This window comes from Pleuronectes platessa, chromosome 13 (assembly GCF_947347685.1).
Source record: "Pleuronectes platessa chromosome 13, fPlePla1.1, whole genome shotgun sequence".
NCBI classification, from domain to species: domain Eukaryota; kingdom Metazoa; phylum Chordata; class Actinopteri; order Pleuronectiformes; family Pleuronectidae; genus Pleuronectes; species Pleuronectes platessa.
The window spans coordinates 10,233,912-10,253,186 of record NC_070638.1 but is presented as its reverse complement, the minus strand read 5'-3'; the positions used below and the strand labels follow the sequence as shown (position 1 = coordinate 10,253,186).

General features: G+C 44.9%; 1 protein-coding gene across 1 annotated transcript in view; it reads right to left on the bottom strand.

Moving 5' to 3' along the window:
- Positions 1 to 19,275, bottom strand: part of LOC128454531 (zinc finger protein 521) — a gene marked incomplete in the record, with an annotated part of 105,504 nt that overhangs the window by 35,675 nt on the left and 50,554 nt on the right. The window contains 2 exon segments of the mRNA XM_053437950.1: positions 6,476 to 6,560; positions 6,723 to 10,219. Coding sequence (XP_053293925.1) covers positions 6,476 to 6,560; positions 6,723 to 10,219 — 3,582 coding nt within the window.

Genomic DNA, 19,275 nt, shown 5'->3' with positions numbered 1-19,275 from the left:
AGCAAGACACCTGAGCATACTGCGAAATGCCTGCCGTTGTTTGTGTTGTTCTCCGGGAGGAAAACATGTTGCTTCCACCAGATCCTTGACTCGCCGTGACAATATGGGCTAAAGGCAAAGATCACATTTTCTGCACGTTGAGTCACAAGGAGCTTGTCTTCATAAAGGAACACTATGATTAAAACATTTACTGTTGGCAAGCCAGGCAAAACTTTTATCAACTTTTTATCAAATGGTTTGCCATCTGGACTTAAAACAGTGGGGGCCCAATAGCGCACTGACACTAAAAACAAAACATGCATAAACACACACAACCTGCTGCCAAATTTACTTTGAGATTGCCGTATACTCTTCGCTATGTGTGTGTGTGTGTGTGTGTATATGTGTTTTAGTGGTACCAAGGCCCATCTCTTTGGCTGGATCCGTGTCCATGCCTCGGTGTTATGCTCACTGGGTTTAGCTCTATGGGTGTCTGTGGCCTCTCCTCTGGCCGCCCGTGTCCATTTGCTCTGCGGGTATGGCAGGCCTGAGCTGACAGATGGCCGCCCCTCTCCATTCCGCTCCAGAGTAACACAGTAACTGGTTTTTCCTCCGCCGTTGACCTTGCCACAGCCAGCCAGCAATCCAGGCTGGCACTCGGCCTGTCGAACAGGAGGGTAATGAAGTCCAGCGCTGCTCACATGATTATTAAGGCTTTGACGCTGGGGGGCCTTTCAGGACCCTATCCCCCCTCCCCTCTCCTCCCCTGTCTGCCACAGCCAAAGTTCGATGAGGATAGTCATTCGTTACATGGTACTTTGGAAAACCACCGTAGTGCTCCGTGAAGAGAGCTAAAACTTTTTTGTGGTAACTGGAGTCTGCTCGTGTTCTAACACAAGCCTTTCTACACACACAACATTGAAACTCTTCCCTATCCAGTAGCATATGATAGCCACTGGTGTCCCAGCGTGCCCGTCATTCCAAAAACACACCAAGTAAGAGCCACTACACAAAGTTAGATCCGATCTCTCACACTGCTATTGGTGCTGACAACCTCTAAAAGCCACACAGTTCTGCAGTAGCATGCCACTGTAATTCTCTCTTACTACAAGCATCTCTAGGCACGCTTGGAACCCTGGTCCCATCAGGGCCCGACTGGGATTTGAGAGGTGTAGGTTGCAGCTCTGACCTTTAGTAAGGCAGGACTGTCTGTTTGCACTTCTCCCATAAGCCCCCCTCCAGTCAGACTGCTAAGCAACCCCATCAGACCAGGGGTGCGCATGCACCCACGGCCTTGGTGACATCTCAGAGACCATGGGGAGGTGGAGTAATGCAGAGGTTAATTCTGATCATTCAGTATTTATGGGCTTCACTTCAGAACAAGGGTTGGCATTAACACTCTAAAGGAGACATCCCTCCTGTATATCAATAAAACATAGCCACATGCACAGGAAGAGCCTACCTTTATTCAGATCGCCCCCAGGTCCCAACTAGACTTGCATGGGAGAATTCCAAAAAGTGCACCAGTGAATCCTACGCTGCTTCAAATTAGATAAAATAGCATTTATACAATTCCATATTGCTTGTAACTAAGCTCAGCCGGTCACTGAAAGGAATTTTCCCAGTTTCACTATGGCGACACCGACCTGCCAATTGCAATGCGGTGAGGGGCAGCGAGTGCTCACTCGGAGTTTGTACAAACAGGCTGTATGAACTGAGAGCATCAGATATTTTCTCACATGTTGGCCTAGTCTGTGAGGTGTGGGGAAATGTCAGGAAAATCAATAGATAAGGACCACATCAGACCGGGCTTGTCTGGCCTAGCAACAGAGCATCCCCATGGTGATGTCAATTACCCCTGCTTTACAACAAAAACACCAGGACGAGCAAAACAGTCTCTGCAATGCTGTAAAACTTTTAATGCAGTCTCCTGGTTACATTGAGGAATTTATAAGAAACTTTGTTTTTTTTTCCCTACCCCAGTCCAGACAGGTAGCTAACACAGTGAATGTGAGAGTCTTATTGATAGGTCTTTTTTGCAGCTCACTCTGTTTTCTATTCTCCTCATGGACGCCACATTAGTCAGGGAGAGGTATAATGTAACGAGCAGTAAGGTGCGCATAATTGCATATTAGCAGCAACACACTTGGCTGCACGGGAGGTGACTGCGCTAACGAACAGAAAGGTGTTATTAATCACCAATTAATAAAAGCAGGCAGATATCACACTCAGTATATGGCACGCATGGTTTCCTTTGTTTCCACTGGCTGGTCCAAGCCTGTTCTCTTATTTATTTCATAAGATTGATCCTGTTCCTGTTCCGTGTTGTCTATTGAGTTCTGACTCTGATCCAGCTCCCCCCCCCAGGAGTCAAATGAGTGTTTGGCCATGTTTGTTAGCAGATTACATGTGTATGTGCTCTATGAAAGACTCCCAGAAACTGAGGGAACACCATCACACACACCTAATCAAAGAGGATTAAAGGAAACGAAACAAAGAATAAAAATACCATATTCTGTTTGTGCACAAGAGGAAAAAATGCTTAATGGAGTAGTGAATGTGTTGCCACCAGGGCAGAGACGGTGATGGAGACCATGTAATCAACATACACTGGCCAAGTTGCTCTTGGGGCCAAAGACAAGAGGACATGTGTCAAGGATAATTTGCGGCCCTTAGCAAGAAACAAAACAAGGCGTTCTGCTTCAAATAGTGTTGCTGTGTGCCTCCCGTCTGTCCCCCCACAAACAGTCAACAGAATATGTCTTTTGGAGCCTGCTTCATATGAACATTTGAGCGCTCGGTAGTGAAAATGCAGAGATAGTGGGCAGTGGAGGGGGGGACAGAGAGGCGGAGAGGAGGAGGAGAAAGTCTGGGAGAGCTAAAGGCCTCTCACTCGCTCTCCTCTCCAGCTCTGTAACGGCCCACAGTGCCTGCTTCACACAGAGCGGCCAGCTGTACAGCAAATGTGCCTTTCCCTCTCCGCCCCCGAACCCTTCCACCCCTCCAGTGCCCCCCTCTGCCTGGGCCGACCAGGCCACCGGCTCCTCTCTGTGAGAGAAGGCTCCTCCCTGACTTGGCTTCGAGCTCGGTGTTGTCACCAGCCCAACAAAATCCATAGAGGTGACCCCAAAAACACTTTTTTGGGATGTGGTTTGGTTTGCTTGTTTACAGTTGTCCTTCCGAGCACTGCCACCTTGGCAGCAGCTGCTTGGAATGGACGGGAGTGAGATGAGAATTTGGATTGAAAGCACATATAACAGAAAAGCAAAAAACCCTTTCCACCTTTAAAAGCCTTTAAGACAGAGCCCATGTTTCAAAACATGTCAGAGCTCTGAAAATCCACATGGAGACATTTGAAACAGTGCGATAAATAGGCCAAACTTGCCCCCCCGTGGGGCTCCAAATGTCATAGTTTACAGTGGGGTCAAAGTGAAGCAATGGGGTGGCACGACAGCACGCTGATAAACCCAAACAGGCTTTTGTGTCAATGAAAGACCTTCAAAGATCCTCTCAAAACAACAGACAACTTTGTGAAAGAGCGGGGATTTTAAATCCTTTTTTTCCGAGGCAGTTACTATAGATCAAGATGGCAAAACAAGCTGATGGACAGATTTGTTTTCTAATCTCAAAGAAAAATAGCAGTAAAAGCTTTGATAGTGACTGCAGCAGCTGAAAGCTGTATAAATCTGTGTATCCCTGGAGAAAAATCGGACACCCTCAATTCTGTAAGTGTGCCATGCCAAAAAAACTCTAAACTAAAGAGTGGCCAGCTGTCTTCTGGCCTGCTATTAAATTGCTCCTTGGATGGTGGCGATATCATTTTTTTCTCCATAGGAGTATCGCACCAGGTCCCCAAACAGAGCGACCAGCTGTACAGCAAATGTGTACTGATCCATCTGGGCCCTAGCAGGCTGCGGCCTCCATCTTAAGACACGTGGGGCCGTTCACAGGCTGGGGCTGGGGCTGGCCGGCTACAAACCCTTCTGCATCCATGGCCACCTCCTTCCCTGTCATTTACCTCCATTATCACAGTAAATGTCGAGTAGCTGGGCACCAGAGCCGCGCTTTATGTCTGAACTAGGACGTCATCAACTGAGTGTAATGTCCATGCATCAAAATGTGCTGGCAGTCGTACAGAAGATGCCGCCACGAGCACTTTGGCCCAACGGGAGGAAGACGAGGGTGAATGCTGAGTGCCCTGCAGTTTAGGGAGACGATTGTATTACAAAGGCAGCTAATATGGACTTGTCTGGGTGAGACAGGCTCAGGTTTTGTTGTTCCATACACTTAGGACTATGGTTATGTCATGGCACACCACTATATATAGAGTTATCAGTGTGAACTGACACCATGGAGCGGGGCATGGATGAAAACAACACCCCTATGAATCCAGCGTCTGCTCCATTACCTACGCTAATAACGCTGACAGCTGAGCGGAGATGACCCCAGCCCCCTGTTTCCCCTCTCCTGTGCAGATGGCCATTAAAAGGAGAAAGTGTCCCTTTTTTCAGTAGAGACGGTATTTAGACCTTTTTCCAAATTAGGATTTTTTTTTTTCTATGTTTTTGGCCCAAATTGGCTTTGCGGTTATTACTGTCTGGATTGAATTCAACCCCGTCCTACATTAAAGACGGATTCATCAGAAGCCATACAAAACCACTCGATTACAAAACATGATGCCTGCCTTTTCTTTACAGCCTTTCAGAAAAAACGCATTTTCTTTTCTTTTTATTTCTTCTGTTCGGTTCCATTTTCTTTGTTTAAAAGAAAAACTCCGTCGAGTTTTGACGACTTCATTTCTCGACTGCGTTTTCATTAAGGCGTGTTTTGCCTTCTCCATATTTTACAGATCAACAAATGCAGCAAACAGAAACCCTTTTGAGGAGTCTGATGAAAACCCTGATCGTGTTGAATACAAAGCGATGGCATATCAGAGAAGTAAAACATCAAACAATAACCCAATCACCTATCCTCCTGTTATCTTAAGCTGTCTGAATTCCACTATTATGGGGGAACTGTGCGCTTGTGCCATTGAAAGACATAAAATAACCAGTAGGGGGGTCTGTTTTCTACCCTCCCAGTGTGCTCCGTGCCTGGCTTCGTGAGAGAAAGGACTAATGCTGGCATGGTACTGTATTAGGCACCCCCAGTAGAATAGTGGGTGAGCAGATCGCAAAGATGAATACCAAATACACACCTACACACTCTCATCTCGTCTCTCTCCTCTGCAAATACACTGCAGCATCAAAATCACAAATCACATGCTTCTGATTGTTTATGCACAAACAGTGGGTCCCTGATAGAATTGCCTACCGGTCCTGATAGAATTGCCCACCGTGTTTAAATTCACCTGCGCCTAGAAGCGTGTCCCAAACAGAGAGGCGGTTTGGTTCCAGATCAATGAGTCTCTCCCCCACTGACGACAACAGATAATGCAGTGTAATGAAAGAGCCACCAAACGAGCTGAATAAATGAATGAATAATCGGAACGTGAGACCGGAATTCAGACGCCTACTTACTGCAGGCAAGAAAACCTGTTTTCCGATTGTCTGTTCCCTACAAATTATTCTGCCTGCATACAAATGACAACAGAAAGTAAAGACATTTTGAAAATGTGGAGGTTAGTGATATACCAGCACTCTTTGTTTTAAGAATCTTGTGAAAGGAAATTTTGAATAATTTAGTCATACACCAAGTAGTAAAATCCAACATCCATTTTTTCAGTTGATTTGAAGTCATTAGATGCTGAAAGCATGAGAGCATGTTCCTAAAGATCTCAGTAATCTGAGCTCTGTACTTCAGTGAAACAATAAAGGCACAATAACCAAGCAAAAAAATAAGGAAAAAAAAAAAAAACTGCAATGGGAAGTTTTTCTGAAACCTATGGAAAATGATTCGTAAATTTACCAGTTTGAAGAAAATCGGTTTTGTTGTTTCAATATCTGTACGGTATGTTTCCACTGCTTCAAACTACTGTCATGACAAAGTGGTTTGAAGTGGAGAGATTCTGCTCCACAAACATGCACACGTACTATTGTATACAGTACCATTCACATGCATGGGGAAATGAGGAGGATGGTTTATAAATTCACAACAATGGGGATGCAGTTGATGGTCAAAATATTAAAATAATTCCACCTATTTGGTGATGTGATCCAGAAAGTAAGCCTGAATGAGACAGGGTCAAATATTTCATTACATATATCAGGTGATTCATTTTTTAAGTATAAATAGACTGAAATTGATTGAAAATAATCAAATAGTTTTGGTGAATTTAGGAAGTTTTTTTTTTTTTATTATTCGCATGTAACATCGATGTCGATAACACAAAATCTTTCCCTCTAGCATTGATCAAATTTACGCTATAGTAGAAATACTTTGGGAAATGTATAAAAACACATTTACAAACATTCTACAGAGGCACTGTGTTTTATGACTTTGTTGCAGGAGCACAACAAAGACAATAATGAGTGAGACAAAAAGAGTTCTCTCCTACCCAGCATGTGGTTGGCCACATGAACTTGGATGTCCCATTCGCTGTAGAACACCATCTGACATTTGATGCACTGGTATGTCTTCTTCTGTAAATAAGACAGAGAGCAAAGGGATTATCAACTCTAAATAAAAGATAACATGGTTTTAGTTTAACCAAATTTAACATAACAATACAAAAGTATTTGAGAACCTCAGCATGATCTTATAAGCTATTCAAACGTATTCAATACAACACGTATTAACAATACCTCTTCAGTTTGTGAGGGACTGGCTCGAGGCATGGGGGACACCTGGGGGGTCTTGAGCTGCCCGCTGTTGCTGTCCCCTGCTTGTTCTCGATGCACTGTCTGGACGTGGTTTTGCAACTCTGCTTCTGACTCAAACTTCACATTACAGCTGGAGCATCTTGTCTTGGCAGCAGACAATGAGGATGTGGAGGAGGATGAAGATGATGAGGAGACAGTTTTGCCTTTCCCGTCACCAGGGCTGAGACTCTCTCTCTGGACCCATGCACCTGTAGTTGGTGCTGGAGTGGAGGCCCCACCTTGCTGTTGTTGCCTTCCTCCATTCACTGTTGGGCTGGAGCTTTTAGAACCAGCTGCGGCCACACACGACACACAGAGTCCATAAGGCAGGCCGTTTATGTCCAGCTTCACAAGGTCTAGTTTGGACCGGAAATCTTTCAGACAAGAAGCACACTTGAAAAGTTTCTGGGGAAGGTGCATCTGCTGGCTGTGAAGGGCGCCACTGTTTCGGACCATGGTTTGGTTGGGGGTCATGGTGCCAGTTTTTTGCATGTGAAATGTACCATGGATCTTGAGCTCCAATGTGGAGGTGACTGTCTGCATGCAAACCACACAGCGGAAACCTGTCAGGGAGTTCCTTAGGTCAGGGTGCATCTGGCAATGTTCCAGGAAGTCCTCCTCACTATGCAGTGGCATCTTACAAATGCGGCAGCTTCCTGTGTCCAGACTCTTGCTATGAGTGACCTTGTGCTCAGTCAGGGTGAGTAAGGAAGGGAAGCGCTCCCCACAGATGGGACACATGTAGTGTTTGACAGGCCCAAGGTGGGTCTGCATATGTTCCCTCAACCCAGCCTCAGAGAAGAAGGTGCGGGAGCAGACATTGCACTTATGGTTGCCCTTGATCATGTCAGCTTTCCTCTTTACCATGGCACTCTCACCAGGGCGAATATTGTGGTCTCTCAACTGGTGGTTAGTGAGGAGTGAATCCATGGTGTAAGACGCCCCACAGATGTCACACCCAAACATGGGATCTGCAGTTTCCACCTCTTCCTCACTTACATCACGGCTGTTGTGGGACTCCACAACAGATCCTACTACTGTCCCTGGGCCATGGTTGTTATTTAAGAGACCATGTAGTTCAGGATCCTCTTTAGGTTGGCCATCCACATTACTTATAGCAGAGCCATTAGCACCACAATTCTGCATCTTTCCCTCAAACACACAGTGTTTCTCTCTCAAATGCTTCTCCAGCAGGACAATGGCATGGAAGGCCTTACTGCAGAAGCGACAGTTATACTTCTTGCTGTGCGTGGTGATGTGGCACTGCAGCTCCACCTCTGTGCCAAAGGATTCTCCACAAAAAATACAGCGATGCGCACGGCCCTGGTTTTCCAGATGGCTGTGTTTTACATGTAACTGTAGTTCGGTCTCATGCCTGAAGTCCCAGTTGCAGGAGGTGCAACGATACACCTTCTTTTCGTTGCTGTGCTTTACAGCCAGGTGGAGCTGGGTAGACACCTTAGAGTCAAAGACCTCTTGGCACAGAGTGCAACGAAAGAACACAAAGGTATGCATGTCAAGTAGGTGCTTCTGCAGGTCATCCACTGAGGTGAATTGCTTGTCACAGCTCTCACAGATGTAATACGTGGAGGTAATAGTGAAGTGAATTGTCACATGCTTTAGCAGGGACTCTTGGTTGGGGAACTCTTTGTTGCACTGTGGGCAGGTCAGCTGAGGCTGCATTCCATCCAGGTGAGTTTTCAGGTGAGTCTGGAAAAGGTCTAAGTTGGTATACTTAGCTCCACACTGGTTACATATGAACTCACTGGAAGTACGTGAGCTGCCTTGTTTAAACATGGTAGCTTCCACAGATATTGGAGAAGAAGGGCTGAGAGTGCGCAGAGATTTCTTTCCATTGTTGATGTAGTTCAGTGCAAGTGGAATGTTCTTGTGATTCTCCTTGATGTGCTTGTTGAGCTTCAGAACACTGTTGAATATGGGGGAATTGGTGCAGTAAGAACAGGAGTACACTTCTACTATAGGCTCCTTGGGAGTTACAATCATGGGGGAGTCAAAACGCAGGCTTCCCCCATCACAGTGAGTCTGACGAACATGTTCCTCCAAGGTAGTCTCCGTCAAGAACCCCATGAAGCATTGGGGGCAAAAGAAGGCATTGCTCTCTTTTGCCACAGGACTAGGAAAGCCATGAGAGCAGCGGATGTGTTCCTGGAGTCCGTTGAGGTCACTCAACACCTCGGGGCAGAAGTTGCACTGAAGAAGGGCATCAGGTAAGCTGACTAACAGACTAGCATGATCTTCTGCATTGTGGACCTGCTTGAGATGTTCATTTAGATTTAGTAAAGAAGGCAGAACTTCCAAACAATACTGGCAGGTATGAGCCTGTTCTGGCTTGTCCAGGTGCATGGTTCGCAGGTGAATTTGAAGCACAGCCAAACTGGAGAATACTTGCCTATTGCAGTACATGCAACTGTAGGAGACTTTCGGCTGTTTGGAGGAACGTCCTCGTATGTCTGTATTTTGAGCTGCCCTCTTTCTCCTGCCCCTTGTCTTGGGCACTGGCGGGGCGGTCTCCACCATTGTGGAGCTGTCGACGGAGAGGTTAGAGTCAGGAGTTGTGCTCGAAACAGAGGTGTAACCCACCGTTAGCAAGGAAGGGCTGTTGCTATGGTTACTTGACTCAGGGAGCTGGTGAATGTCCATGTGAGCATAGAGGTCCTCAACAGACAGAAAGTGGTCGGAGCAAATAGCACAGGTGTGGCCCTTTCTGTCTCTACTATGGGCCTGGTCGATGTGTGTCAGCAAGGTGCCCTCATCACTGAACGGCTCATGGCAGTAGATGCACTGCAGGGTGGCACCTAGGCCTCCATCCTCTGATGGCGAACACTCTGGGTGGCACTCAGCGATGTGCCTCTGGAGCTCCTCTGGGACATCAAAGCCCTCCTCACAACGGCCGCATTTGCGTGTTTCTTTCAATTTCCAATCATCAGCTCTAGAAAGGCTGGAGCTGCTGCCGTCTTTGCCCCTTTCGTGTACTTGCATGTGTCCATGAAGAGAACTGGAGGAAAGGAAGCCTCGGCGGCACACGGGGCACTTGTGGGGTTTGTTGGAGGCGTGAGTTTTCATGTGGATTTTGAGGTGATCACTGCGGGAGAAGGCAGAGTCACACTCACCACAGTGATACTTCTTATCGCCGGTATGTAGCTTCACGTGTCGATCCCGGCTGCGCTTGTGCTTGAACAGTCGGCTGCAAAAGGTACAACTGAAAGGGAGTTTATCACCGTGACTCTGCTCGTGACGTTTGAGGAAACTTAGGCGACTGAAGGACTTGTCACAGAACTGGCACGGGTATGGCAGACCAGGGCCCCCTTCATCCTCGCCAAAATCATAGTCTTCGCAATGTCCTGGAGAAGTCTGATCCTTACTGGAGGGAGATGATGCTGGCCAAGAACACGATGGGTCATCCTCAAGATCAATACCGTCTGGAGAAGAAACAGGGACAAAAAAGAGAAGAAGAGTGTGTAAGAGAAATGTTTTATAAGACTGTATTAGCAACTCATCGGTCTCACTCTTTGAAATAAAAAGGTGGGCCACCGTGGTGTTATTTGTCATATTAATTATATGGTTGTGGTGTATGAATTCAGAGTTCTGTGCAACTTAGTCCATTTTTCTTCAGTGTGAACAATACCTCGCCTTTAGTGTTATCTGAAAAGTTACATTTAAATATGCAATTTTATGTATAATTAGAGGAGAGACTAAGTGGAAATACTTTTACTACAATTAACCTTGTATGTGGCCATGTAATGGCTTAGCCCACTGTGACTCAAAATACAATCTCTCTGACATTTAAAGCCGACACAAGACAATGACTGTACTTTAGATTGTAAGCCTGGCATGAGGTAAATTAGAACATTTCTATTATTCCCGCACCACGACTGGAATATTTGTGAAAAACAAGAGTCCTTGAAATGACCTTAAGACAGGAGAAAACAGATAGAGTGAAAGAGAAGATTAAATGTGCAATTTAGACCACATAGCCTTTAGAAACCCTTTATTGCAAAACAGATGATTTTGTGAAACATGGGCCTTTCGGAACATCCGTCAATAGATATTGTATTATAGAATATTCGTTATCATATTCGTCAACGTGTTAAGTCTTATAAGCCGTGAGGCAACTGATACTGGATAGATGGATGTGCCATATGCTGATACATATGTGTGTATGTGTGTGTGTTTGTGTGTGGTTGTTGAGCGTTGGTAGGGGAAACGGATAGGGGGAGAAAACCAAGTGGCTAACAATCTCACTCAAGGACAAACAGGTGCAGAGAATGACCAGGGAACACCAGTCAACTGACAATACAGCTTTCGCCCCTACAGCCCATTGGTTTTTACAAATACTCTAATGTGTCCCTATTCAAAACATTATGTTGCCAACATTCCATTCCATTGGTTCACTGTACAATGATATGAATGGAAAACCCAGAGCACCACTTTCCACCAGTTCAAGAGGTTACAGACCACTTCTTCCGCTGGCGAATTCTAAGTGCTGTGGACTTCCTTACCTAAATAGAACAACGTAATCTCAACCCCTTCAGAAAAAAAAACTGAGTCAAAAGGCCAAAACTTGGAATGGGAAAAACAAGAGGAAACTGCTAAGATTTATGAGAGGGACGAAGGAAAAGCACGAGCTCTTTCCAGGATCCAACCTCTGTGCTCTCCTTCAGCTGACAAATCTAAGTCTCTCACTCGCTCTGTTGTTTTTGCTGGGAGATCTGCCCTTTGTCAGGATATCATGCCCTCTCGGAGCACTTACCCCCATCAGGGCCTATCTTCAGGAAACAGATGGGGTCGGAGGCCATTCCCTTGCCCCTCCAAACTGCTGAAAGCGGCACATTGAGAGACCACCTCCACACCGCGGCCCTCCCGGAAACCTCCCACCCCTGGCAAGGCGCCCACTCTGCACACACATCTCACTCAAGGAGCAAACCTTGCCTGATTTACTTGCTTCATCTCTCATACATGTCTCAGTGTTTTCTCTCTCTATCTCTCCCTCTCTGGTTTGAGGGAGGATGGGTGACTCAGTGTTATGCCCTCCTCCACAGATGGGGGCGGATCTGCCCTCTCTCATGCTGCCTCCCAGGGTATAGGAGAAGAACACAGTGCAAGAAGAATGACCCCAGCCGATGCCTTACAGTCATACATATTGGCTTTGAGACAATCGTATAAAACACACAAATAAATGGGCCTCTATACAAGGCTAAATGAAATTCTACGGTCTTAAATGAGGACGTCTTTGCCTTGAGACATAACTAAGCTGTCAGGACAACCTCATCCCATGTTTTGTTTTGTTGTTGCTTACATGATGTATATTATTTATTTAGCGCCTTTACTCCAATACCACACATGCATAAAGTTGTATCTGTAGGGGACATGTGGGAGTCGCAAACATCGCTCAACTGGCAGAATAGATGTTTGGACAGGCAAATAGCTGTGTTGGTATTAGCTTTGTGAAATATTACAGAAGCTGCTATATGATAAAATAATGCCATGATATTTATATTATATATATTATACTACAGCGTAATAATACAATTAATTTGGCTTGCACATGACTTGAAATCAAGATATCATCATATCAGCCTGACTTCCAAGCAAAAATCCACAGTGCTGCTTCTTTTGAACACATCATTATGCCCTTTGTCCCACTGTATTAAAACATCTGTTTAAGGGCATTCTGCATTAAAACTGTACATGACAGTTGTCTCACAAGTCACACACACACACATACACGCATACACATGTATATGAGTACACGTGTGCATGTACACACATATACAGATTCAAGCGCAATGGCCGAAACAAGTGTGTGAATAACTGTACATGAAAGAGCAATCTTCCTCGGGAGACCACAAGAGGAAAGCAAGCGAGAGACTTGTTTTTTTCCTCCTTCACCCAGACAAGAAATGCCCAGGCCTCAGCAGCAGCCTGAGTAAATAAAAGAACGGGCCTTACTTCCCTGTCTCTCGGGCCGGGGGCCTGTGCACGCCAGCACTCTCTGTGCTGCTGCCAAAGGGGATGCTGGGGCCTGAAAAACTACACCCTGCAGCTGAAGGGCTGTCTTTGTTGGTCTGCCAAGGCCTTCCTGAGCATCCTCCAGCCAACAGCCTGTCACGTCCTGGGAGGAAGACCTCCATCTTAAGGCCTGTCCCTCTCTGGGAGTTCTGTCCCTACCCCCTTTCCATCTCCTTTAAATGTCTCCTATATGGAACAAAACAACCTCATTTGGAGTACAGCTATAGGGGATGGCAGCTAAATGTTTCATAGCCACATTTACTACTAAGTTATAAACTCAACTCTTGAGTTACAGTACTCAAAAACTTTTTTTTTTTAAATAATCCTTGCCTGTCAAGTTCAATGAATAGATTTATGTGAAGTTAATAGAGACATTTTAAACAGCTCCATATAATTAGTTTTTCTTTTTTCCTTTTACTGAATAGGTAACCGCAAAAAAAAGAAATCCCCCTCACACGCAGGTCTCAGTTTCCTCTAAGCCAGTCTGAACTACTCTTTGTGCACCACTTCCTCTATGTTCATTTATAGCAGCCTTTTCCAGAGTAAATACTTCTGTTCAAATAAGATCCTTAAAGCTGGGAACAGGTTTTTCTGTGCACAGCGACGTACAGCTTTCAAAATCTCCAAGGAGCTTTTCTTTTTATTTGTGCAATTTTTGGATTCGGAAAAATTAGCAATGAATTACAGAGAGCAGGTCATTAATTTCTCCGATGACATTGTTTCCCTTTAGACTGTATAATACATATGGCTGAAAATGTTGTCTCTATTTTTCAAAATGCTACAAGGTTAATCAAAATGTGTAAAGAATTACTACAGTTGAGTTCTTTCTTTTTTTAACGGATACTGTTTTCTCTTTGTTTGAGGTGAATGCAGAGGGAAAATGTGATTTCTGGATTCCTACTTCAAATACACCAATGGCCAAAGTGTCCCAGTAAATAAAATATATTCATATTTAAAACCAGTAAAATCTCCTTTCATATGCGGTAGTTTGCAATTTCACTGTTATGATGGAATTCAACCATAAAGATGTCTGACATTCTGTCACACACAAACCACGACACAACGAGTTATTGACATTTAAAGTGTTATATTAATAATAATTCCATTGTAGTTTTTTTAGAGCAAAGCGAATTATCTCCATCCTTAGACTGACCTTTTTTTAATATTGTGAAATACTCTATAAACCCTATTTTGAAAAAAAATAAACTAATAACTAATAAATGAAGTAAAGAGTTTTATTCACATAATTACCTTTCTACTTACTTATTTATTATAGAATTTGACATTGGATTGCTTTGCCCAAAGCTCTCATTAAAATAATGCCTCGCCAATGGACATTAGTAATTCCATTGTTTTTTTGTTATTCAACCTCCTGAAACCTTTCAGGAGCCGTGGTTTGGGAATAAATCGCTGTTTCGTGTCCGAGGTCCTGGAAGCAGTTCAGTGTTGCTTATCGCTGCCTGACAGCAGAGTACACCTCTTCTATTTAGGAAGCCAAACTCTTATCCATGTCCAGGACCTTATCTCATCAGAAAAGTGCTATTTGCTATCACTCATCTGCCACCTCTATAGTGAAGCTACACTTTGTTCAAAAGCCATTCCAGTGAAGCAAAGCAAGCCCACGCTTTCAGCCGCCAAACCTTCCCGTGTGTTGTAGCAGACATCTGCACGTAGTGGTTGTCATAAAGTGTTTGTGGCACATTGGGGATTAGGGATTCATTGAATAAACAAAAAGCTGACAACTTGTCTGATGTAACACCGTGACCCCACTTCATATTCAGAGAAGGGGGATCTTTTTACAGTTACTGGGAAAAGTAGTGAGTCCTTCCCGAGAGACGACGCATGTGTCATCTCCACGCTTTTTCCTGTTCTGATGCCCAAATAGCGATGTGTGTCTGAACAACGCGTTATCATGTACGGCCCTGTTTGTGACACAACCACTTAAGATCTAATAGAGGAGGTGGCGAGAGAAAATTTTACAATGGCAAAGACAGAGAGAGAGAGAGAGAGAGAGAGAGAGAGAGAGAGAGAGAGAGAGAGAGAGAGAGAGTGTAAAGGGGGGGGGGGGGGGGGGCGATGTCGAATTTCTGGGACTGATTCCAGTCAGACGAGCGAATCTCTCAGTTGGTTTTTGGGACCGAGAGCTCAGAGGACACTATTGGATGGGGCCTGGTGCCGGGGCTTTACTCACATAGTCCTTCTACATCCCCGTTTTAAGACATCAAATCCAGTCAAAATGAAACACTGATAATTCCCAGTGGCTGTCAACAAAAGTGCCAGGTGGCGAGCCATGGCAGCATCCAGCTGATTAACACACACGCACGCGCAAACACACCTACACAAGCACGGGTAGAAGTATCCAAAATAGCTGCTATTCATCATTACGTTCTCAGCCTCAAATATAGTGTTTTTCTATTTGTGTGCTTTGTGCGTAAACTTAGCTCGCCTCTTTTTTTTCTCAGAGCAAACACAATATTTTTTTACACATTGCCGAGAAATGTCAGGTCCCTCTCCCCCCTCGCTACGGATCAATCAAATTCACTGTGCTACAGGAGGAGAGGGAGGGGCAGGACGACCAGAGGGGCAGCGAGCGAGGACGCCATCTCCGACTGGACGAGGCGCAAGAAACAGTGGACCAAATGAGGATTCACTTCCTGGGGTTTCATCAGTGAGCTGCTCCCGGAGGCGGAGGGCACACACCACCAAACGGCGGTCGATGGGGATTTGTTTTTTTGTCACACAGGGCCTGACACAAAGAGCTCTGACATCAAGCGCTGTCCTGACTCTGTGTCCATTATTCTGGCCCTCACAGCTCTGTCTCTCAACCATGGGGAAGCGGCAAACTGTCAACTACTTTGTCCACATTACCCACGTCCCCCAGCTTAGACAGGAGCACTTGGTCACTGTCCCAGAAATCACCGCGCCCCAGTGGTGTCCCAGGAAAGTTAGACAAATGGAAGGCGAGGGGAGGAGAAAGTAGGGTGGCCAGTCATCCCTTACTGGGCTTTTTGTTTCCATAATATGTGAGACACGATGAGATGTGGAATTCCATTATCTATGTGGGCGTCGGCACGTGTCCGATTCGTTTCCAATGTCTTTTACACCAACACATACAAACTGAAATCTATAGTAATGATAATAAGCCATGAATAATATTCCTTCAAAAAATGTCAGGCCTCTAAAATGTAGGAGGATGTTTGTGCTGTGTGCAGGATCCGCCTCGTTGTGTTTCCTGTGAAAATTAAGATCACGTAACAATCCATAACCACAGACTTTGAACTGTGAAAGCGCGTCAGAGATGACTTAATGCGCCGGGTGCAACGTTATCCTTCATAACAACTGCACACTGTCACACGAGGTCACTAAGGTCGGCAACCCTTTCACACACTGGCCTGTAAAGGCGTTTATAAATTATATATCTGACTCTTTAAATCTTATTAATATTTCATTTGAACAAAGGTTTCTAATAAAAATAACTGACATTCAAACAAAAGTGTAGGGAGTTTGTCTTGTTATCTCTGCCTAGGAGGTTATGTTTTCCTCTACGTTTGTTTGTCTGCTGGTGATATTTGGAATTTATTAACATTTGTATTGATTTCTCAGGGAATAATTCATGTATTTTAATGAAAAAAGGCATATTAAGGGTATGGAATTTAGATATGCACTAGTGTGTCCAATGTGGTGCAGATCCCAATAAAAATCTGAATCTAGTGAATTCAAACGTGGTTTCATGAGGAGACTGATATCTCTGAGTATTATTTATTTGGCCAAATCAGTTTTTTCTGTTGTGTATTTTTCTGTTACAGGGGAAAAGTGACAGCGTTGGGATTAAGAAGAAATTTATTGTACTTAATGATAATTAAAAAAAGGATTGTATTACTAGATTTCAGTAAATAATCAAACGTGAATCGCACTTGAACGAAAATACACCTCACAGCATGCAGGCCGTGTAATAATAATTGCATTGGTACTATCACCAAGGCAATTATTAAAGACTATTAAGAAAATAGTCAGTATATAGTGTAAAGTTAGTTATTTTTGTGGAGATGTATTTTGTAGATATCTTAGATTTTGCAGTTTTATGTTTCATGTTTTATGTTTACATAATTGAATTAATTGTAATTATCGTAGATAGATGGACATGTTATATTCTGCTCCTTAATTTACTTCTGATCCGGGAACCTTTGCTTTACCCACAGTTTGAAAGTGAGTAATATTTAAAGTTATTAGATTAAAATCAAGTATTTTCACCTATTTCCTTTATTAAAATAGTATTTTGACAGAATTTGACCTAAAGGTACTGCAAAGCACGATGGTCAGAATTGTGTGTATTGATGCAGGTGGAGCAGTTTGTGTGTGGGAGAAGGCTGGTGGCGCTGGTGTCACCTCCTGTGGAACGGCTGGGGGTGTGGAGAGGAAGGACAGTTGACCACTTCAGGTGGACTACAGCACAAACAGGAAGGATCCTGTTCCCAAGGTCTTGGCTGGACCAACAGCCACAGTGAGCCTCCCAGGGGGAAGGAAGGAGGATGACAATCTGTCCCCCAGCATGCCCCTTCACCGCCTGCCTCACTGCCCCGGCGCTAGGGGAGTGCTGGGCCAGGCGGGACCGGACTGGGCTGGGCTTCAATCGGCAGGGGAGCCACTGCGTGCATGTGTGTGTGTGTGTGGGTGTGTGTGTGTGTGTGCTGTTCCCCCAACACTGCGGCAGGCCCAGGCGCAGGACCCAGCGGACAGTCAGTCAGCCAGTCAGCCAGTCAGCCAGTCAGCCTCAGTGAGAGATGCTGCAGCGCAGTGTGCTGTGCTACCACTCTACTAAATATTTCCTCACTGCGCAAGAGTTTATTCGGATGCTCTTTTATTTTCCCCGGCTCTTAGTTACTCGTGGAAATGTGATTTATGTGATCATCTCCGGAAGAGAAAAAAATTGTTGCGTGTATAGAAATATGCTGAGTTACTGTATGGTTGCTTCATTAAAATAGGGTTTGCACTGCAAGTTTCAGGGGACGCCATCCATTACCTAAAACCAGGCACAGCACTCAGTGAATTCGGGAAATGGGGTCTAATTCTTTTTCATCAAACCACCTCATGGTGACCCATAAAACTTGGGCGAGACTTCCAAGAAGAATTATTGCACTTTTTGAGGATAACTTCAAAACCTTGGATCTATGTTTCAGAACACTGGGAAGTTTTTTTTGGAAAGGATCATTTGTCTGCCAAATGCCCATAAAAAGTCTTCTCTTTTTCTCACTGCAAAAAATGACATGCAGACAAACAACCCAAAGCAATGGACTCCTATGTTAGCTTTAGCCTTTGCGTTTATCTACAAAACCTGACCCTGCCTCCCGACCCATGACCTTTAGTTCCCCTGATTAATACGCTGTGGCTCTATTTGATACCTCTTCAACGCCATCCCAGCTTGTCAGTGGTAAAACAACTACAGACAGCCCAGGAGGGAGAAGAAAACATGCATCTCGGAGAGGAGAGTGGGAGGGGAAGAAAAACAAGCATCAACTCAAGCAAGACGATGTATTTTCATGCATCCCTGTCTTAAATGTCAAGATTTCCTAACCCTCAGTGGCTGCAGCACTGACACCTCTCCGAGGTTCAACAGAAACCGCATTCATTAATAATTAGCTTAGCAGTGAGGACCGGGAGAGGGAGACCAAGAATGAGAGCGCGAGCGAGACGGCTAAAATTCAAACTTCTGTCCTTTCCCCAGAGAATCGGATTTCACTACAAGTTTTTTCTTTTTTTTCATTCTCCTTCAATTCTTGTTTTCCTGGTGCGTTGGCCAGAATCCCAAAGGCGGCCCACGAACGAGCAATGCAGACGTCTCATCAGCCTTACTACTCCCTCCTCTCCTTAATCATGGCTCTAATACCCTCCAGATGAATAAACATCTTCATCCCCTCTCTGCTCAAGCCAGAAGGCTCCTTCACTCTCGGATCCAAGAAAGGCGGAAAGAAAGAAAGACAGAAAGAAATGGAGGGTTGAAGAAGAGGAGCAGGGAAGAGATGACAGATGGGAGGGTGGATCAATGTCGAAAATGAACCAACAGCAAAGTAACAAAGCTGCGGCAAGATTTCCTGGTTCTCCTCATAACTCGTCTGATCTATTTCCCCCTTGACACAATTATCACAGTCCTCCTAATTATTTCTTCTTCTTAAACAAACTCCTAATGGCAGCCCGTGCGTGTGTATTTTTCTAAATGTTGGTAAAGTGGAGGTTTTTGCGAGCTGTTGTGCAACCTTGTCGCCTCAGACTGTGTCCACAGACTGCACAGGAAGGGGGAAGGGGGCGGAGGGGGAGGAGGCAGGGGGGTGGTCTCTGGAGAATGGGCCAGGCCCCAGACCAGCACTTCCTTGGCCCAGTAACTGTGCCAGAATACTCATGACATGTGAGTGCAGCATGTGAGCACAAATGGCGGACAGATTTAGGGGTTTGCTTTGTTTCCCCCGTCTAT